General features: G+C 37.1%; 1 protein-coding gene across 1 annotated transcript; it reads right to left on the reverse strand.

Annotated features, from left to right (window-relative positions):
- Positions 1-1411: 1411 nt before the first annotated feature.
- On the reverse strand, positions 1412-21741 carry LOC104435251. The gene is made up of 8 exons (XM_039307541.1): positions 21648-21741; positions 21437-21496; positions 14410-17267; positions 11513-12280; positions 10641-11273; positions 9995-10543; positions 4874-5608; positions 1412-3238 (listed from the first exon to the last, which is right to left on the reverse strand). The coding sequence occupies exons 3-8, from the start codon at positions 17203-17205 to the stop codon at positions 2378-2380; spliced, it is 6342 nt and encodes a 2113-aa protein (XP_039163475.1). The 5' UTR covers positions 17206-17267; positions 21437-21496; positions 21648-21741; the 3' UTR covers positions 1412-2377.
- Between the last annotated feature and the right edge of the window lie 722 nt (positions 21742-22463).

Genomic DNA, 22463 nt, shown 5'->3' on the forward strand with positions numbered 1-22463 from the left:
ACGCCGAGGAGCTTGACAAACTTCAAAAGGGGATGGGCCGAGACGGGTTGAGGGGACCAAACCGGGTCCAAGTGGACGATGACAATGCTTCATGGCGGCTTCGGTGACCTCCACATGGCTCAGGTAGATGGCTGGACAGTGAGTAGGTCTAAATGAAGCAGATGGGACAGTGGAGACGGTTGCACGGCAAGGCGAGGTGTAACAAGCACGATTGGGGCATGTGACGGCGAACGGTGATGTGCGGCGGTTCCGCTTAAGCTGTTAGCTGCTCTGGCAGTTTTTCCTGGGCTGCTGGGCGACTTCGCACGCTAGATGGAGGGAGAGGAGGGACGGTCGACGGGCTAAGGAAAGATAGAGAGAGGGAGGGGGCAAGGGGGACCACTTGGCCTCTTATTCTCTCAATTTGTCCCCTTGAGGGCTCCACCACTAAGGCTAGCTTCCACAGCACACTTCCAGTAGCTTTGGCTTCCTCAAGAAGCCTTGAAGAGGTCCAAAATGTCATGGGTCATGGGACATACGAATTTGCATAGGCTTTCCTCTAATTAGACACAAAATGCATCCCAATTAACATCAATCAGCCTCTATAAATTCAACCAACACCTCATTGATCCAATTGGTATTTTTCATCACCAATTGAACCCACATGCTTCCCAATTCCGTGATAATAAACGGTCCTTCACACTTTCTATACAAAAACAGCCCTATCATGACTTTTCCTAAAAACTCTTGGTTTGTAGAAAAATCTTCAAATACTGAGTTGACATTTCTAAAATGACTTGTGACATGACAGAACTTTCAATTTATGAAATCGGATTCAAATTCACAGTTAATTTCATTCTAGCGCATTTTTAACGTGACCTAGGCTACATGATAGCTTTTAGAAACTTTTAGTGTAAATGACCCATGGTTGATTTTCTTCGAGCCACAATTAACCTCTTCGACACATTGGCGACTCTTGGTTGTCGTGAAAACCTCTAGGATTTAAATACGGACATAGGGTACCAAAACGATAGAAAAATCAGTGTAGTATCGATCGACGAGAATTTCTCAATTTGGTGGAATCACCCACGTTTAATTGCACATCTCAGTCGAACTGACCTACCTCTGATCTCTAAGAGATTTTAACTGTGCTGTAATGATCTCTGCAAATGAGCACGGTCGAGTAGTCGAGTCCTAGTCGAATCGTCAAGTCTATTGCATTAAAATCTCTTAATGACTTCCTAGATAGTCTAGTTATCTCAGGAGTGATCAGCTCTAAGATTAACATTATAGGCGCATCGATGAAATACCTGATTAATTTAATTGAAAGTAGAATTGTAAAATTCAAGATGTCACATAAAACACATTCGAATTTTGTTCCTGTCAAGCAAACAGTCAATAACATATGTATTTAACTAACAAATGAACTAACACTAGTTTTCTCAAAACAATGTCAAAGATGTCAGTATATTCATACGAGGAGTTGCACTCATAAACAAGATCATGCGCAAGGAGGGAAAATCAGTCAAGATAAACTTTAATGTCGATGCCACTGTCAATCAGAGACTGAACTACTTGAAGGATGAACGGCTCCATGTAGGATATGTTGCGCTACTTGAAGGACACAAGCTTATTTGGATTCTCTAACTTCTTCCCTTTTTGGTCAGTGTATGGCTGCTGTTGTCATAGTCCAAATAGTTCAACGCCAAAGAAACTTCTTGGTGCTAAATGATGCTGCCCAAAAGGCAACCCAAAAGCCAACGTACATACAAGATCTCCATAAAATTTGATAAAGAATAAAGCACCCCCACATTTAATTGATTGTTTGCTGAAATGCTACACTAGTACCATTAGCAAGGAAATGACATAGATAGGACATCCCAAACTAGAAAAAGAACGAGATATTCAATAAACACCCACCCACTGTGAATAGGCTCCATGTCGAGACGCATCAACACCATGCACTAAAACACTATTAAAGCACAGGTTGCAAAAGGATTGCTTCAACATCTAACTACAGGAGACACCTTCTAGCAAATAAAAGCAGCCACTTTGATCGTAGGGTGCATGACACTTGAAAGGAACAAACATTGTTAGTAAGACACTCCCCAAAACTAACCAGAGAAGTGGGCAAGCACACGGCCCCATATAACAAAACCTCACTATCTTCGAAGCTACATTGATTCAAATTGTGCTAAGCAATTCATCAAACAGCTAGAATGCATTGGTAAGAAAGTGCATAAAAGCCCCTAATATTCGGAATATATAATGATTTTGTCATAACACAGCCAAACATATATATATATAGTTCAAAGAAGAACGCAAGTTTCTTCCTTTTGTCACTAAGTTCAGGCAAGACACGATTAAGCAAACAGATTCACCTGCATTACTAAATTTGTTATGGATTGTTGCAAGTCGATAAGGTTCGAATGGTAGTATTAAGGTCGCCCTCCCAATGTCCTTCACCATCGTCTTTGGAGAGGAGTACTTTATCTAGCTTTGGTGTCCTCAAGGCACCATTGCAGAATATATTCATCTTGGGGCACTGCGTGATGACAATACACTCTAGTGATGGGAACCTGAAGGCGCAATTCGTTGGGGAGAAGCTCCCAAGGCTTGGTAAACGATCAAGTATTAGTTGTTTTAGCTTGGGGAAAAGGATCTCCTTTGCTCCATCTCCATCATCTGTTGCCATATCTTCCATTACACCACAATCGCTTAGAGTTAGCTGAGTAAGGTGCACCAGACTTGTCATCGCCGAGCAAGTACCCAAATGAACCAAACTAGCGCACTCCCTTACTTCTAATATCATCAATCGCTGGAATGAGGCAGGAGATGGAAATACGATCGATAAACTCAGGCACTGCGAAAGGTACAAAAATTCAACCTGTTTGAGGATTTCAGCCATCAAGGAGCCATCTTTCCAGATTCCCCTCAAGTTACATAGCTCTAGCAACCAAAGCTGCTTCAGATTTCCAAGTGACTTGAGAGGTTTTTCCACGTCTGTCAATCCTCCACAGGGAGTAGCTCCCCCATGTCCAAGATCATCTTCTGAAAATATCTCCTCGAAAGAACTACACTGCACACGAAGCCCTTCTAGATTGGGGAATCCTTGGAGAAGGAAGTCGGAGGGGAAAGCGATGTTTTCATCATGGTAGCATCCCAAACCCAACTCTTTAAGATTGTCAAAGATGTAATGCTGTGGTAGCATCACAACATCATCCCTTGTCAATTCCAGTACCTTCAAGTGAGAAATGACCTGTGGGAATCCGTTTAATCAGGCCACCATCCACCAAAAGTGAAACAGGGCACAACCATGGTCCAATGACTAAATTGTCCTTCCATTTATTAGGGAAAAAAGGAAAAAGAACCTTTAGGCTTTTGGCCGGTTTTATCCTTTAAAAAAAAAAATCTAGAGCCACATGAGCAAGAATTGATGACCAGTATACAAGGGTTGTATAAGTGGGATGTTTTTTTGTTTTTTTAGTGATATGCCCAATTCAATCAAACCATGTTTTGTGAATTTGGATGAAATAAAGTTATTAGTTGATGATATTAAGCTATTTCAATTGTCAAGTAATTAAATCCAAATGAATTTAAACACACGTGAATGTCAACAAGTTTGTAGAAAAAAACTCAAAATAAATCTGTGTTATTTATATATTAAATAGATGCATTTCAATAGTAAGATGACGTATTAATATGTAGCATTCTTTTCTAAGCAGTTGTTCTCATGTCTATTTTACCATATATCATAAGTAGTGCATGGGTTTACTGTTCTATGATGCTGAAAAGAACGCATTCAAACCGAACAAATAAATGGATGTTTTTAGCATTATGTACGTTAAAAAACAAAACCTAATTCCATGTTGGTATATCATTGATATATCCCTCAAATTAAGTGTGGTAATTTTGATTACACGTTAGTAACTTCAAAAGCATTGGTGACCCATCGGAATAAACGTTGGTAGATTATTAAAATAGTTGGTGATCTTGAAAGTACAAAGAAATATTAGTACTTTTCAAGATCCATGAGATAAAAAGTTAGCAAGTGACTAAAATCAATTGGAATCTTAATTTGATGAATGTTGGTAACACAATCAAATTAACTTTTGTAATTTTAAATTAAAGATAGTGATTTGAAAGGCATTGTTGGCCCAAAAAAAGGCGTTAAAATGTCATAGGAATAAATATTGGTTGATTATTAAAGTATTTCATAATTTTGGAAATGTTGGTACTTTTCAAAACCTAACAAGATAAAAACGTTGGCAATGAACTAAAATCAGTTTGTATTTTAACGTGACAAATGTTAATACACCAATCACATTAAGTTTAGTATATTCAAATAAAGTTAGTAATTTGAAATACGTTGGTGAGCCCCAAGAATAAATATTGGTAGATTATTAAAGTAGTTGGTAGTTTTGAAAAAAGAATAAAGCAAGTTTGTGCTTTTCAAAGCCCATATTAGCAAATTTTCTGTTGTATTGACAGTTATCAACCAGGTTCACAATGTTCGAGTATGGAACTTTTTTCCAAATGAACATAATACTAAACTTTTTTCACTTTTGGCAGATAGGTAGGTCAAATTAAAGTAAATAGGTAAATCCTAACTATAAGGCTAGAGCAGCTTATTAGAAGCATCACTGTCTATGCAAGTTAATTCAATAATTTTTTTTTTCAAAGTAAAAGCTGGGATCACTAGATTATATACCAAAAGTATGAGCTAGAAATAGCTAACAACAGTCAATCTTCAAATTTCTAAGCAATTCACAAGTGTGTTATGGTGAGCACTAATAAGCAAGAAGTGTGACAATTTTAATTTATTGTAGAAAAATAACAAAGCGCATATAAACCAATGAAGATAATGGCATAGAGCTAGACTCATGGATGGTACCTTTTCAAAAGAAAAGAGTGTAGGCTGGTTTTCACTGGTGGTTGTACCTTGACAGCTTTGGAATTCACAAGCAAATGAGAATGACCTCATCTTGTTGCAATGTCTTACTTGCAATTGTTTAAAGAGTGGCCATGTTGAAGTATGACTATTTTGGTGGAAGCTCCTCAGTTTCAGCAAGTCAACTAATCTTAGTTCGGTTAATTGCGGAAAGAAGAGATCACCCGCATTCATCCCTACTTCATCTTCCTCCGCGATAATTTCCTCCACCCCACAATCCAATAACAAAAGTTTTTGGAGCTGTGTCATACTTTTTGCCACTGAGCTTGGAAATAAACTTTTGAGACTCTCACACTGGACAACCTCTGTGCATTGTAAGCGTCCAAAGGTAAGACCTCCTTGAGGAAGTTCACTCCACAAGCGTTTCATTTTTGAGAGCCGCATCAAAACTAATTCTCTCAATTGAAAAGTATTTGTAGAACAAGCTTCGATAAATTCAAACTCTTGGACTTGAAATACCACTTCTAAGGATCCACAATCGGTCACGGTTATCTTTTCTAGGTTTCGAAATCTTGTGAGCACATTATAAGATGAAAATATGGATAAAAGTTTCTCACAATACGCCACTACTAGCATCTTGAGTTTGACAAAGGCATTTAAATCAAGATCATCAAGCCATATCTTCTCCATATTATCCATATGCAAGATCTTCATCGACTCCATACTAGGAAACTCAACCTGTTATTTTTCAATTAAATTAAAAATAGCTGATTCTCTATTCCCTAAAAAAAGAGAATACTTTAATTTCAAGAACAAAGAAAATCACAAGATGGACATTATCAAAGAATAGGAAGAAAAGAAGACTAGATGTACGTTATTTCTTTTTAGAAAATGCCACCTACTAAAATTGATTCTCCTATCATATAGTTTAAAGTAGAAAGCATAATTTTTCTAATATATATCAAGCATTATGTTTAAGCAATAGCATAACCATAGCCTTCTTAGTTAGACAACTATATTCATTTTGTGCATAATTTGTCTCCCATGAAACTCAAATTTGGCCTATCTTAGATTTAGCTCATTACAACACTGAAAACATTCACTTACTATCACCAAAAAAGAAAAAAACACTGAAAACACAATAGCCAATACACTGTCCCATTTCTTTGAAGTGCAAACAACAAAATAGAAACCATTTTGCACAAACCAATGCTTCATGGTTCTTGCACTTCAAAAGTTCTCCAACAAAGTATAGACTCAAAGAAAACACATCAAATGCTGAAGAAAAGAATCCAGCAATTAGATCAAAAGATGGTGAATATAGGTATGTACTGTTTAATTAATGTTGTACGGGATTCTGTGATCGCTAGCTGATTTGTTTCTTTATAAGTTTGTTATTCGAAATTATTAAGACTAAGGATATTAATCTTGATTTATTTCTGTTAATAGTTGAATCACTATTATTAAAGTTGCCTGTAAGTACAAACCGATTAATATTTTTCTTTAGTTATAATGATGAGTTTTGATAACGTAGTTTGCCTATTTGACGTATCTCTTTCCCCACCTGAATTGGCCTATCTCTTTTATCTCTCTTTAGTTTCTGTCTTTTTATTATTATATGATTTTCCTCCACTTTCAATGAATTTAAACCTAACTTTCTTCATGCTTTCGTTCCACATTAGTTGGTTTCGGATATAGACATGTTCTTCATCAATTGGTCATTGAGCTAGATCTTTTCAACATTAACGAGTATCATAACTTCGCTTTAAATATGTATCATCGCTGTGCAACTATTCTAGACCAAGGGCTAACTCTATGGTACTTATTTTAGATGCTACACTTAAATTTCTTATCTAATATGCTCATGAAGATATATGGCATTCATGCTTATTAAAACTTCAGTCGCCATGCTTGTTGATTTGTAGCCACTCCATGTTTGGTAATTTTTCTCTTTGAATAATGTTGCAATATTTATTAACTCTGATATAACGAAATTTGAAAAGAGTAGGGCTTACCAAGGTTATTATGTCGATTGGTATGGCAATTATTATTATTATGATTATCGTGCTATTCTAATAATGTTGATCGTCAGGAGGAATTCAACTATTGCCGTGACTATTGATGTGATTGTGGTTATCATAAATCCTTAACAATTTTGAAGAGGTTAAACATATTTTAGTGGTATGAGAAAATATGCCAACAATTTTAGTGAGAGTTGAATAGATTCAATCAAAAACTGTAAGGAATACAAGAAAATAGTCCAAAAACAGTTCACTATTGAGCAAAACAACATGGATAAGCGCTCTCAATGTCTTCAAGAGTTAAATAAGGACTTTGCTTGTGGGAATAGTCAAGTGAGTGGAGTAAAATTCTACTAACTAATTTGGATGAATTTATAGAAACACCTTCTGAAATTTAGTAAAATCTAGAATGCAATTTCTCCTATTGACCATTCATAGAATTGCAAATTTGTGATGCTAAAATTTGTACTAAAATACTTAGTATAGTCTAGCCTTATACTTCCTAGGTGCATATCCAAATCCTCCTTTTTATGGAGATTGATATATGACATGATTCTTCAACCACCTTGCTGTTTATTTGTCTTATTTATGCTTGCTTATTTATGAATGCAGATTTGCTGAGTCCATGATTCCACTTTTACACTAAGCACCTTTGATTAGCATTTGATTAAGCTGACTAGGTTTCACCCGAAAGTGAAAAATATTATGTCAACTACTTGCAATTTTAGTCAAAATCAAGAAATAAAGGTGTGCTGGAAGTATTTATCTTATATTTGAAATGTAGTCTAGTTCTAGACCTTTCAATTGGTGTACTTAAGTTTTAAATATTTTTGAAAAGGGAAAAAGCCACGAAAAATCCCGAACTTTGCCCAAAGTGACACATTTACCCCATTTTTTTTTTTGTGATGAGAAAAACCCTAAACTTTTTAAATCGTGACACATTTACCCCATCAAGGGCATTTTTGTCTTTTTATTCTGTTTTTTCTTTTTCTTTTTTTCTTCTTTTCCTCCGCCGGCCATGGCGGAGCGACGGAGGGAAGCCGTGTCCGGCGATGGTTGCCCTCGCCGGCGTCGGCCGGGCGACCCTCGGCGGCGTCGGGCGAGGGCGGCCCTCGGCGCGTCGGGCTAGGGCCTCCCTCACCAATCGCCAAATCCGGCGAGGGCAGGGACACCCTCACCGGACACAGGCGAGAGTCTCCCTCGCCGGCGTCAAGTGAGGACAGCCCTTCCAGACCGGGCGAGGGCAAGGACACCCTCGCCGACGCAGCGAGGGCGGCCCTCGCCGATGACGGGTGAGGACAGCCCTCCCGGATCTGGTAAGGGTAGGGACACCCTTGCTGCGTCGGGCGAGGGTGCAAGGGAGGGCCTCGCTGGACGCCAACTTCCCAAGAGAGAAGAAAAGAAAAGAAAAAAAAAAAAAAAAAAAAAATTTTAAAAATGAAAAGACCAAAATGCCCTATAATTTTGGGGTAAATGTGTCATACGACAAAAGTTCAAGGTTTTTGTGTCACAAAAAAATGTTTGAGGTAAATGTGTCACGGTTGGCAAAGTTCAAGGTTTTTCACGTTATAAAAAAAAGTTTGGGATAAATGTGTCACTTTGGGCAAGTTCAGAGTTTTTCATGCCTTTTTCCCTTTTGAAAAAGCATAATCAATTTCTTTTATTGCACAATAACTTAGATTGCCTATGCGGCAACCTCAAATTGCATTTGTTTGTATTAATTTATAACTTAATTACACCAATTGAAAGGTTGGTGACTCGATTGCACTTTTTGATAAATGTTTAAGAGTTCATTGCACCAACTAAAAAAATTATGATTTGATTGCATTTCATAAATACATTTTAGGACCTATGGAATGATGTTCCCATCACAATATTTACAATTGACTTCAGGAATAGTGACAAAATGACTCCTAAAACTTATTCTGGTTTGGCATGTTTAAGAACTAAAACTTTTTTTCCTTTATTAGTAAAACTTGTTACGGTTCAACATTTGAGTCTTTCCATTGCTCAAATTAGTTTTAGGAATATGGAAAGTATATATGGCATTTTTCCTTGAGTTTTCCTTTTTCTAATGGTAAAAAATGTGGTGCTAATATGGTGATACCACATTAAAAAAGGTGATGAAAATTTTGAAAGTATATATAAGAAAACAACATGGGAGAGGGGGGAGGTTCTCAGGGTTTTTGCAATGGCAAGGGCCGCAACTTTGTACCCTCAGTCTTGACTAGGGTGCTTGGCTTCCTTGCTAGGTCACTAGCAATTGCCAAACTTGGCTCCTCGCCACCACGTGAGTGAGCACAATTGCCCTCACCAAATTGGCAAGGATGGTGACAGGCCATTGCTTGCTTACGGTGAGGTCTAGCCCTTGCCTTAGGCCCTACAATAGTTTGTAAACCCTCGTCGACAGGAAGGGCTGCAGTAGTGGTGCTCCCTATGCAACCATTCCCCCATAAACTGACGTTCTCTTCTAGGACCTTTTTCTTATTTACAGTTTCATATTAGTGCTGATTTTTTTTTTTCTAATTTTTACTCTTTTTTATTTTTATTTTTCAATTTTTCAATGTGCCAGTAGTGAAACAGCTCCCTTTGTGCTTGAGAAAGCTCCATCACCGTGTCAAAGGCCATGTAGGACTAATAATATGATCAAAATGCAGAATTTCTCTACCAAAAAAAGGACAGACTTAGCAAGTCTTGAAATGCATCAATTGTGTAAATTTTAGAACTTCAGTGCCGAACCAACACAAGTTTTAGAACTTGTAGTGTCATAAACCCTTGATCTTGCATTAAATGATATTTAAAGTTGACATCTTCAATGTTGTCTAGACTCTAGATTAATTAAAAGTTGTTAATTGATGCTTAGCCTCTCGTTAATATTTTTGTACTTCAGTTACAATGTAGTCTAAGACTAGAAAAGGAAAGAAAAAAATATAAAGGTTTTGAGATGTTTCTTATTTGAGGTCAAAGGTTTGTAAAGGAAAATGATAAATTGAAAAAGAAATTGACAAGTTATCATAAGTGACCTGCAGACCCTTACATTGTCTTAGCTCAAACCATCAAGACAACAAATTAGATATGCCATTAAAGAAGAATGAGTGCAAACCTTTTCAACAAGTAAAAGCGGTTGATGAGTTGGAACGCTACCCTCTAATTTTCCACAACTGACATCTCCAAGAATCACCTTCACAGCTTTACAACCATCAATAGTAAATTCTTTCAAGGAGGGCCACTCTAAAATATGCTTCCCTTGGCAAAAACTTCTGAGTTTTGGCATGTTGTGAAGATATAAAGTGACAAGTTGAGGAATTACAATTTGATCGGTTGCTTCTTTAGGTTCCTCCTCTTCTTTGGCGACAATGTACTCTATCTCTCCACAACCACCAAGACCCAGATATTGGAGTTGTCCTAGACTTTTTGCCATGGACATTGTAAAAAGGTTTCTTAGACATTGACATTTCTCAACTGTCAAGGACTCCATACAGTGAAGCAACCTCTTCCACATGGATGATGGAATCACATTCATTAGGTTGTGACATTGTTTCACCTTGAGGACTTTTAGGTGACAAAAGGATTCCACATGGATTTTATCATTCCATATTTCTTTTTGTTGAACTCCCTCAACATGTAACTCTTCTAACTTTGGAAATGCAAGCTACAAATGTACAGAGATAAATGAAAAATATGCAAAACAGCTTAGGGTCAAAGCACTAAAAACAAAGAAAAATAACAAATAAGATAAATCGGGATACCTTCTCATCAAATAGAGGATGTGACCCATCACTAGCACAATTCTCTGAACTAAAGCAAACCAAACTCTTAAGGTCATCAAGCTTGAGTTTGGTTAAATGAGGGAACTTGAATGTCTCTACGGTTTCCCCTTTTCCTTCTTCCATCACAATTATGCCTCGTAGATTATTGCAACATGAAACATCAAGCACTACAAGTTCATGAAGAGTTTTGGCTGTCACACTCGAGAAGAGATATGACAAACTATGACAATGCCTTGCGTTCACTTCCTTCAAACTAGGAAATGCCAAGGTTACTTTGCATTCACTCTTCAAAATGTCTCTCAGCCTTGGTAGATTCAACAACTCCACTTTTTTTAATGCAGAGAGGACCAATGGTTTTTGCCTTCTCTCGGTCTTGAGACTTACCGGTTCAAATAATGCCTCCAAGGAGGGACACCCGATCACCTTAATTTCATACAAGCTTTGCAACCTATTGATTGAATTTGATGGAAAAACATGTGATAGATTTTCACAAAGTTCAAGAGTGAGGGATGTGAGTTTGTAGAAGGACTGTTCGTTGAATTGGTTGTGCCATATCCTCTTTAATTCGCACATCGACGAAAGTTTCAATTTCTCCAAGCTTGGAAAAAGAACCTGCATGAAAACCTCGTATATGTTGAATAACTGAAATTTTGGTATGGAATTTCTTATGCCAATAATTTCATGGCATCTTTGGAAATGAACAACATCATAAGTTAGTTCTTGCACCACGAATTACTAAACTTTTGGTATAGAATAATGATCCAATTCATAAGAAATTGCTTCACATACTGGATCTAGAAGAATGCTGAATAAATAAATAAAAAAAAGCAATACTATAGATGCTTACTTACCTTTTCATTGAAGAAGACGGGCAAGGACAAGTCAGAGTTGACACGGCCAAATGGTTTTTGTAAACCCGCATCAGCTGTTATCGACCGTTGCTTTCCTTCGAATGAAAAGAATGTCATCATTTTGGGGCATTCAGATATTGTTAATCTTGTTAAGGTTGGATAGTGAATACAGTATGTCCCATAGGAGAATGTCCTGAGATTTGGCAATTCCTCAAGAGATAAGGAGGATAATAGAGGGAACTCTAGAGTGTCGATGGATGCATCTTCCTTTGATTCTTCTTCTTGCACATGTATAATTTCCTCCAACAGTTTACATCTCACTATTTTTATCTCTTTTATTTGTTGGAGTGCTTTAGCCATGGAAGAAGAAAAAATAAACCTCAAGTTCTCACAGTTTTGCACTTTTAGTACCCTCAAGTTTCGGAAACACAATGCTCTTCTTGGATTCTTGTTCCATATGTGTCCCAACCTTGATAAGTCACTCAAGGTTAATGTTGTCAATTGCGATAGAATCTCAACATCCCCAATGACTGTTAGTCCTTCAAGGTCAAATACTTCTCGTAGTAACTGACATCTTTCAATGGTTATGGCTTCCAAATTCTGTAGCTTTGTCACCAAATTTGATGGGAAGATGCTCAAGAGGAAGGCACAATCCTCAACCTTAAAAAATTTTAGGTTGCTCACAATTGAAGGAAATTGAGAATTCCATATCTCTTTCAATTTGGGAAGTTCAGATATTGTCAAGGACTCCAATGAGGCCAATGAAACCTTAAAATGTAAGGAGAAACACGTTATAAAGGCATATGCATTTATTTTTCTTTAACTGCAAGGAGTGGAAAACACCACAAAATCTCGCAATGCTTATAACTAAAAGCTATGAACACTCGCTATCTATGAAAAATTAATAAAGGAAATAATCTCAACATAATAGATTTGAAGATGACGGAAAAAAAAGTTGAGTAGTGATTTTTTGAATTTTACTTTTTTCTTCTGTAAATGTCATCAACTTTTACACTTGACTTACCATTTAACTTATTGTCTATTGGGGCTCCATTATATATATGGCGGGGGGGGGAGAGGAAGTTATAATCCCTGAGCTATTGAGGTTATTGAATTTAGCTCCCATTTTGTGCTTTCTAAATTTTACAAATTAATGGCATAGACTCAATTAATTCTTGTTAATCGTTAAATGTGGTCTTATATAATATTTTAAACGACTATGTAGAAAAAAGCTCAATTATTTTCGCCAAATGGTCATGAACTAACAACATATTAAGTTAAAGAAAGACATAGAACAACATTAAACATTAAAGTGAACATTAAGTGAACATTATTTAAAGGGCTTTTAATTGACAAACCGATAAAAACTATATTTATAATTTGATTAAAGGTGTAATTTGAGTCTGGAATTTTTCTTCAAAGTATCCCCCAAAAAAAAAAAAAAAGCCTTATCAAAAGATTGTAAGTATAAAGTATTTATAAATTTATGAAGTAGTCAGAAATTTTTTTGTTCCCGTGCATAATATGGGCTCAAATTCTCGTATATTTGTAATGCATAATAGACAACTAATCATACCAAAGTCAAAAAGGCGTTCATCAATTTAAGATCCATGGTTGGCCATAACATCCATGAGCTGGTCGCAACAGCACCATATGGGCATCAAAGTCGATTTCAGCAATGGGTTTAATTCTACCTATATAAGAACCTAAGATACCCCTTTCTAGTCATGAAAAGATTAATTTATGTGGAAAGTTAGTCATGTAGCCAAGAAAAAGAGTTACTTAATTTGATAAATAATTTTAGCCGAGCATCATGCTTTGCGGTTTGGGGCACATGATAAAAATAATCTGAAAAACGTTTTCCATTTTTTTTTAATTTATATTGACAGAACAATTAAAGCAATTGCTAAATCAAAACGATAGTGCACAAATGAATGTTAGATAAGTTTCTAATTAATATTCTCAAGCAATATTTTATTACAAAAAAGAAATTTTTAAACATGGGCAGCGCACATAAATTCTACCAATAATATTAGAAAGGATGTTTGAACAAAGATTAGTGGTAGATTTGATCACAATAAAAAGTTCAATAGCTTACAAAAATTAGAACAAAAAAAAAATTATTCCCCTAACATCTCATTCATGTGCCAAGGTTACAAAAGCAATTTGGACTATTGAAATTATGTTTAATTTTTCATTTGTAATAACATGACGGTTCCGTCATTTAACAAATAAGAGTATAATGGAACGTTGTGTCGAACCACAATTCCACAAAGGTCCATTTACCTACCACAACTCTTTACAGTCATTGAGGGAAGAAAAAAGCAACTTAATAGTCTCAACTACTCTAATGCTGATGTACTTACGATTAAAATTGGAAATTTATATTTAATTAATTTGGATGTTGTATGACACAGTCAAGGTAGTTAAATTCACCTATTGAATTTTTTTAGTTCTTACTTTCACTTTAATCAGTCGGGTCAAATAGAATTCTACCAATGTCCATTCATTATTAGATAAAGGTCATTAAAATTATATAGGTCCGATATACCTCCTTCATTTTATCAATATATCCATAAATGTTTGTGTATTCATATTCAATTTTACCATTAAGCAATGATAAACTTTGAAATTATTTAATAAATCTACGTATCGTATGGCGCTTTTTAACTATATTGATAACATAACACAAACAAAGTGAGATGTAATTAACCGATGTATAAATGTTTTTATGTATTCAAATATCACATAGCAATTACATTTTGCAAAATTAAATTATTGTTTGTCGTAATTATTCTGGAAACAAAATCTCATAAACAAAGTATTTATCCAATTTTTCCACATCCTATTATAGTCTCACATATCCATGCACTAAATCTCAAAAACCAATTATATACCTGTTGTCCGTCGAAGAAATCGAATAAATGGTCCGCAGTTTTACAGAAGCTCGTCATCTTTGGCAAGTTTCGTAATGTCAACCTACGCAATTTGCATGACGTCACTTTGGTATCATCATCTATTTCATCTCCATCTTCATTTGTCTCCCCATCTGCAAGAATTTGCTGCATCAAGCAGCACTTGCTTATTTCAATCTCTTCGAGCTGTGATATTATTCTCTTCATGGAGAAAGGAAACAAATGTTTGATTTCATTACAGTTATCCACTTTCAGAATCTTTAATTTATTGAAGGATTCTAGGGAAAGAGAACCACGACAAATCTTCTCCAAGTTGTTCAGATTCTTGAGAAATAAAGATTCCAATCTAGTAAATGCAGTGCACTGGACATTCTCTGTGGAATCAACAACATATTGAAAGGAGGAGCTATTTTGTACGTGAAGATGCTTCAATTCCTGAAATCCTCCGACGCACAAATCGTGAATGTTATGTATGTCATTTTGCAATCCATCCAAGTGGAGATCTTGCGGTTTTTGCGAACATTTTGACACCCACTCTTCAAGAGGAAGATTGCGTGAATCCAGCTTCAGCTTTAAAGTTCTGGATTCTTTGTATTTGCCCGACCAATTCCAAACGTCCCCAATTTGGATTTTATACTTGTTCAGTTTCCCAAATGGCAAGCCTGTTGAAAGATTGACAGATTGAGGAATGGCAATGCATAGAGTGCTCAAATTTTTCATGCTTTTCAACTCGGCCAGGCTGGCATTGCTTGGCGGTGCTTCATCCTCAGCCTCCCACTGATCAAAGCTGTCTTCCATGTTCAATTCTTCTAAATTGACCAAGCTTCCGAGCACACCTGGTTCGATAACTTTGAGCTCAATGCACTCAGTCAAGTCCAAAAATCTCAATTCTGTTAATTCACCTATTTCTTTGGGCAGTCTAGGGATTGTTGATGCAAGGAAACTTAGGAATTGCAATCCTTTCAACTTTCCAAGAATAGTCACGTCCTCCAGATGGCACTGATCAAGACACAGCGATTTGAGGTTTCCAAGGAACTTAATCGACGAAGGTAGAGAGGTGAAATATAAGCCAGTCAAGTCTAAGACTTGAAGTTTCTCCATAGATTCAAAAAATGAATCGGGAATTTTGAGAGACGGATTGCGTTCGACTAGCAGAAGCATCCTCAAGTTTGGGCAATCCAAATTTTCAGGAAGCTCATCAATGCCAACCCATAAGAAGGATATTGCAGTGCATTTTCTAAGCTCATGCGTTGACCATTTTTTAAACCCAAAACCCTTCCTCCCGACCAAGGCGTTCCATTCTGTGGAAAACATAGAGATGGCTGCATCAACAAATATGTCATGCATTCTGAACTTTTCCAAGTCATTACTATCTAGTAACAAAGAAGAGTCCTGCAGCCTATGCAGATCCACAATCAACCTATCTCTAGCGTCTTCGATGGTGTTGCTGAATTTTTCATATAATCCCAAACCCATGCAGTAGATAAAGGAATCTCTTACGAAAATTTTTCCGGAGTCTAGAGCACAAATCAAGAACAATGATTGAATCCTCTCATCTTTTAAGTCATTGTAATTTTGTTCCACTAGTGATTTTACATTCGACTCATCTATATAGGTCGAAGCATTCCTCCATGCAGCCAAATCTCCATGCCTCAACGTTTTTGCCAACGAAACAATCAAAAGTGGCAAGCCTCCACAATTCTTGACCACTCTCTTCACCAAGCTTGTAAACTTAGGATCCATAACTCTGTCCTCTACTATCCTTTTGAAAAGTCTCCGTGCTTCTCCATCCTCTAACTTATTGAGTTGGAATTGTTGGTCAGAGCACATGTGAATGCGCAAAACATCTCGGTATCTAGATGTTAATAATAGCTTACAGCTTCTTACTTTATTGCCATCTCCGCAAGGAATTCCAACTTCCTTCAACTCAAGTTTCTCCCACAAATTATCTAAAATTATGAGAATGTTTTTCTTATTATCACCCTCTAACCTTTCACGTAAACGATTTGCTCGACCATATGTAGTTTCCTCATTCATTAGCTTCAAGCCCAATGCATAAGCAATTTCTCCCTGAATTCTTTTTAGGTCTGGATTGCGTGATATATTTGCCTTGGCGACCACATCGTACAGCTTTTGTTCCTTAATTCGCCTTTCCACATCCTCCAAAAGCCTAGACTTGCCAACTCCACCTACTCCCCACACCCCAATCACATTGACCTTGTCATCAACTACAGCCTTCATTACATCCTCCATGATTTTGGCCCTGGACTCCAAGACATCTTCTTTGTTGTCAAAGGATCTTGCAACGGAAGTGGTAGCAGTGACAATTCCTATTGGAGGACTCTCATGGTAGACCTTCTGGAAGTTATTATTTCGACTTTTCTCTTGGAGTCTCTGAATGACTTTAGTTATCTTCATCACCTTCCTGCCAATTAGATGGCGCACCACGGGATTGGGAAGCCACCCACGGAAGCAAGCATTGTTTGCACTTTCACCACATTTTAACAGGTTATCTGCCTTCTCAATCTCCTCCTTCACACTCTTCAGCCAATTCTCAACATCGGTGTATATGGGTTTTCCATTATTCTTGGCGTCTTGGACGTCATGCTGCACCCTTTCCCATGCAGTCTCCAGCTCCTTGACTCCATTTTTGAGATCGTTGATGTAGCTCTTGTAGCATAGCACGTACCCAAATTGACGTCCAATGGGTGCAAGTAGGCACTCACCGAGTTTCGACAAAAGATTCGATGCAACGGGGCAAGCAATTGCCTCGGCCATAATCTCTTCTTTATTTTGTAGAATTTCCTTCTTGTTGCTTAAACAAATGGGTGCGGGGGAAACTGAAGCGAGAATAGAACTAACCAGTTAAACTGTGAAACAAAACTAGAGAGAGAGAGAGAGAGAGAGAGAGAGAGAGAGGGAGAGAGAGAGTGTGTACGTACGTACGGAAGCAAGAGCGATGTAAATAAACAGAGACTGAGGAATATCAGCAAGAGCAACATAAAACGCAGAGTTATTTGGGAAAAAACTTGGTCGCTCAATGATGGGTCACCGCGCTCGGTGCACCCAAGTAACCCGTTACTCGTTTACGTGGAGAACTTGCAGATGATCTTACGAGGGCAAGCAACATGTTACTAGTTTACCATGTGCATTAGAAGCCTAATTTTTTTTTCATTTTTTGTTCCTGTTGTCTATGTTTTCTTTGACACTAGTTCAACAGTTGTCGATTCTTTTGAATATGGACAGTCAGAATCATTTAGAACTCAAAGCTTAAAACGTTTCCTTTCATTTTCATGATTTCACAAGAAAGCAATAAGTATAGGTTACAAATCAAAGGATGCCGGGTACTTCTTAGGGAGCTAGGGAGCTAGTAATTGTTTTGATGTTTCTACCATCCACCACTTGTTTTGATAGCCGGTGCTTCTTAGAGCTTAGCAGATGCCGTGTCAACCATAGATTAAAAGATAATTTCTTTAAAATGGCCACATCCAAATGTGAGAAATTCTAAATTAAAGTATAACATTGCTCCAAGTAAAAATTTGGATGCTTACTTTATTTAAAATAAAATAATTAGGGTGGGGCTATTTTTATCCCCTCTTTGGCCGGGGACAAATATTTTATTTGATTAAAATAACCTTCTATGTTTGGAAACAAGGTGAATCACCTCCCTACTTTTTTCTCTCTCCTCTCCTCTTCACCTTTTATGTTTATTTAAAATTGACTTTATATCCTGCCATGTTTGAAAATCAATTAATCATCAATTAACCATGCTTTTCTTAATTTCTGATGGATTAAATTTTGTAAAATTATTAAGGTCGTAATTTTGGTCCATAAAATACTTCTTTGCTTAGATTCTTAGTTCTTCAATATATAGCTTTTTCTATTCAACTTAATCTAAAGGGGTGCAAGGGGCCATTTTTATATGGAGCACTACTGACTCTACTTTTCGACTTGAACAAAGATTATTTGTCCTAACTCTCTCTATCGAATGTACGCCCGCAACACATATACACATATTCATTGTTCATCAATGAAAAAACTTGCAATTGAGAAATTGATTAGTTGAGAATCGTATAATAGAAGGGGGAAATGATGAGGACAGAAATCATCACTGCGGTTCTGTCCAACTAGCCCAATCAAAAATTGCAAATGACCATTAGACAAACAAAAACAAAACAAGACAGCATAAAAAATCACAACTTTAATAACACGCAACTTGGTATTAAGAAATTAGTTAGTTGAGAACTAGTGTGTAATATTAGAGGGAAACAAAATGATGAAGAGGAACAGATATCACCAGCTATCTTGAGCCCCCTAGCGCGTTGCGCGCCATCCGCTCGATGAGATGCCTAAGCTAGATCTAAAAGTTCGCGTTGAGAAAGTCCATTCCCGAGCTCCGATCGATCGTCTACTCGCCGTTTGGGTGTCACGCGGAGGGTTGAGACGGGGGAGACGGCGTTGGGGAGGGCTCCGGTCAAGCGGCTTCTGCTGGTCATGCCTGGCCGAACCAGATCTAGGCCGAAGTAGGGGAAGCCGAGCTGGTTCTCGGCTGGCCCTCGGCCTGGGCTGGTCGAGACGTTGCCGGACTGGGTGCGTGGCCAGCCCGAGGCGAGCGGTGGCACTCGCCGCGGCCGCCCCCGTCGGGGCGAGGTCGACAGAGCGCCGCGAGAGGCAGGGGAGGAGAGCAAGTCGGGTCTGCCTGGGTACCAAGTCGGATCCGGGTCGGTATGCATACGGGTCAGGTCTTTAGGGTTGGGTATTCGGGCTGGGATGATTTAGGCATGTTGGGTTTATTCTGCTTTAATGGGCCGGGCTTAGTTCATCTAGTTTTTAAAAGGTTGGGCCTTCTTTCTCTTTAAGCCGGACTGGGCCGGCGCTTAGGCCCAGATGCGCCGCTGGTTGGCGACCGGGTCGGTTCCAACCCGGGTCTTTTTTATATAATAATATAATTTGAATATTAAAAAATAGAAGAATTTTATTTTTTTCTAAAAATTAGTAGAAGGCTTAATAATGGCTTTTGAGTATTTTTCTCTTGAAAATGCATGAAAAATCCCCCCAAAAAAAAATAAAAAAAAAAAAAAACAAATATTAATGTTTAAATAAGATTAGATCTCAAAATGGCATTAGTTGATTAACTGATATAATCAAGTCATTAATTATAATTTATTTGGTTGCACAAGAGAAAAATATTTCTCCCGATATCTTTGATGGATTTTTAATCTATCCACTACAAATAGATTAGTGGCGAACACACTTGGACTAAACTTAATTTGAAAAGGTCGAGACAATTAAATGAGATTTTGTGAGACTACTCAACTTTTGTAGACTAAACTTAAACTGTTTAATTACTCTTATAGTAGCCTTTGCGAACTACGTTTCTTTGAAAAACTGACTAAGGCATCAACCACTGGAGTCGAAAAGAGCATCGAGATTGACACGGTGGTGGTTGCGGCCATGCTTAACTCGACAAACCACTCGATGCACCACCCCTTTCTCCTCTCTCTGCTTCTAGTTTTTCTTTTTTTTTTTTTTTTCCTTTTCCCTTTGATAAAGGTCAATTTATTTTGAGTATAAAATTATTATTTTACTTTTTTAATAATGAAAAAGACAAGTCAGCATACATTCAGGAGCCGTTTGTCACATGATTTGCCATGAAGTTAATTTGGATGGAAAAAATAACGGTAGACATTCGATTAAGAGTAAGTACTTTTTTTTGAGACATTTGAGAGTTTGGTCATTTTTTTTCTTTTTGACATACATACATATATGCATGAATATACACATATTATTTTATGAACTAGGAATTTTCATATTAGGAATTTTCTTGTCCTAAATAAAAGAAAATGAAATAGTTGATTTTTGCTTACGAAATATTGTTTTTCTTTTATTAAATAAAAGCATGGAGTGGCTGAACTTTTTAAAGCCAACTAATTCACGTAAATGCACGTAAATCATAGAGATGCACATCGGGATTTATAAAATACTTTTTATAAACACTTTTATAGGAAGAAGAAAAGGGAAAATTCGAGTTAAAGTTTCCTAAAGGTTGAACAAATATTCTGCATAATCTATTCAGGATCGAATGTGGAAAAAACCATGATTTCACGAAACGCTTCAATAATAACTGTGGCACCAGCACTCTTTAGATTGGAGAAAGCTTTCCTCGAGAAAGAAGTTTTGAGGCATAACCAAGCAATAAATATCACCATATTCTTGCAATTGGAACTTGCAGTATGGCAAATTGGATATCATAAGGAAACTAACAATTAATGCTATGATCAACCTTTCAACGACTAAGAAGAAATATGGTCTCATGCTAATAGACATTCTCAAATGATTGGTCTTTTGCTAAAAAATGTTTTAGTCAACACTTAGGTTTTTGTGTAAAAAAGAATCGATACTTTTCTAGAGAGCCCTGTAGCCATTGCCTATATTGGCAATTTTGGCAAGATGTTGAATAGCTTTCTTCAAATTAATTTCTTTTAACTCAACCAAAAGATATCATTATCTAAAACAATTTCCTCAAACCCTTCCCATGTAATAAGGATGTGTTTTGGTTAATAAGCAATAATTCACATGAGCTTGACATTAGATTCTCCTTTCTCACTTACAATATGTGGAGAGAGACTAATATATCTTTTTTCAAGCTATGATTCGAATAAGACAACATAATTGCAAGATCCTAAGCAATAATTTCTTCAAATATAAAGCAAATGGAATTTTACTAAATTGAGAGGGATGTAGTCCATCAACCAAATCTTATCTATAGATATATGAACTAAAGGTAGGCCCTTAATTAAAGATTTTCACAAAACCACCTTAAAAAAAAGAAAAATGAATGCCTTATGATTATTAGGGTTTGATCAGTCGCAGTTCTTTTAGCCATTTTTGTTTCCCCTTCTTTTTTTTTTTTCTTTTTTTGGTGCTTTTAGGTTTATTGGGTTTAATCAATAGAACCAGATAACTAAACAAACAGGGTGAAAGTGAAACAAGCGCTGATAGCACATACCAGGAGTGGCTTCAATATAAGGATGCAAGAGGAACTGAGATTTCTTGATTGCTAGCTTGTCTGTGAAAATGGATGAAGAGGACCGCACATCAGAATATAAGTGGAAATATCGGCACAACACAAAAACAAGTGGACACTGTGGGGGAAGGAAACAGCAGGAACTGAAAATTCATTTATGAAAAATATATAATCGAGGGAGATGTTACCGTACCTTCAGCTTCGACTTGGAATGACTAGAGGATGAAGGGATTCTTTGCTCAGTTCTTGCAATGGACCAATGACACATATAATTGCCGAGAATACATTTGAACCAAATACGTCAAAGAGGGCAAGCGTTTGGTTGGCTATTTTTATAATGAGCACTACTGACTCTACTTTTTTGACTTGAGAATTACAAATAGCTTGCCATTAAGAAAATGATTAGTTGGGAAATGATGAGGACAGAATTCATTATTGTAATTCTGCCAACTTGCTTAGATTAAACAATTGCAAAAGACCATAGGAAAACGACAAACGAAACAAGGCAACAACTTCAACGTCGATCTTTCTTTATTCTTGGTGGGGTGGGAAAACACGGTATTTCTTGTGCTCTACGTTTTGTTTTCCTTGAGCATGTGCTATTACGACATAACCTAGCAGGTTGCTAAAGAGCGTGGGGCCCAGTGACCACGGTGGGTTGGAGTGCCATTTGAAGTACTCATATAACTAGTAGGCCAAATCTTGAAAAAATATAATATATTTATTCAGCCGTGGCCCCCTTACCTCCGAAGAGGTTGTGGATGGGTGAGCCAATGGGGCCGGAATATTTTTCGTCCCCCGGATTCCCTGGGACTATCCTGTCTTTCCAGAATGTCGAGTCTTTTAAGGACCGATCAGGTCCTAAAGTACTCATATAACTGGTAGGCCAAATCTTGAAAAAAATATAATATATTTATGTGTAGATTATAAAAATGATGTCATTCCAAGAAAAGCACGCACTCTTTTTTTTTTTTTTTATGGACAAAAATGACCGCTATTATCTTTCCAT

Source organism: Eucalyptus grandis, chromosome 2, assembly GCF_016545825.1.
Source record: "Eucalyptus grandis isolate ANBG69807.140 chromosome 2, ASM1654582v1, whole genome shotgun sequence".
Classification (NCBI taxonomy): Eukaryota; Viridiplantae; Streptophyta; class Magnoliopsida; order Myrtales; family Myrtaceae; genus Eucalyptus; species Eucalyptus grandis.

What these genes read in the sequence shown, in the direction of transcription:
- LOC104435251 (XM_039307541.1), bottom strand. Translation starts at nt 17,205, where the DNA reads ATGGCCGAGGCAATTGCTTGCCCCGTTGCATCGAATCTTTTGTCGAAA. An exon ending in ATTTCTTCGACGGACAACAG is followed by an intron (nt 12,281 to 14,409) that starts GTATATAATTGG and finishes TTACATTTTAAG; the next exon opens with GTTTCATTGGCCTCATTGGA. An exon ending in CGCTTTTACTTGTTGAAAAG is followed by an intron (nt 5,609 to 9,994) that starts GTTTGCACTCAT and finishes GAAAAATAACAG; the next exon opens with GTTGAGTTTCCTAGTATGGA.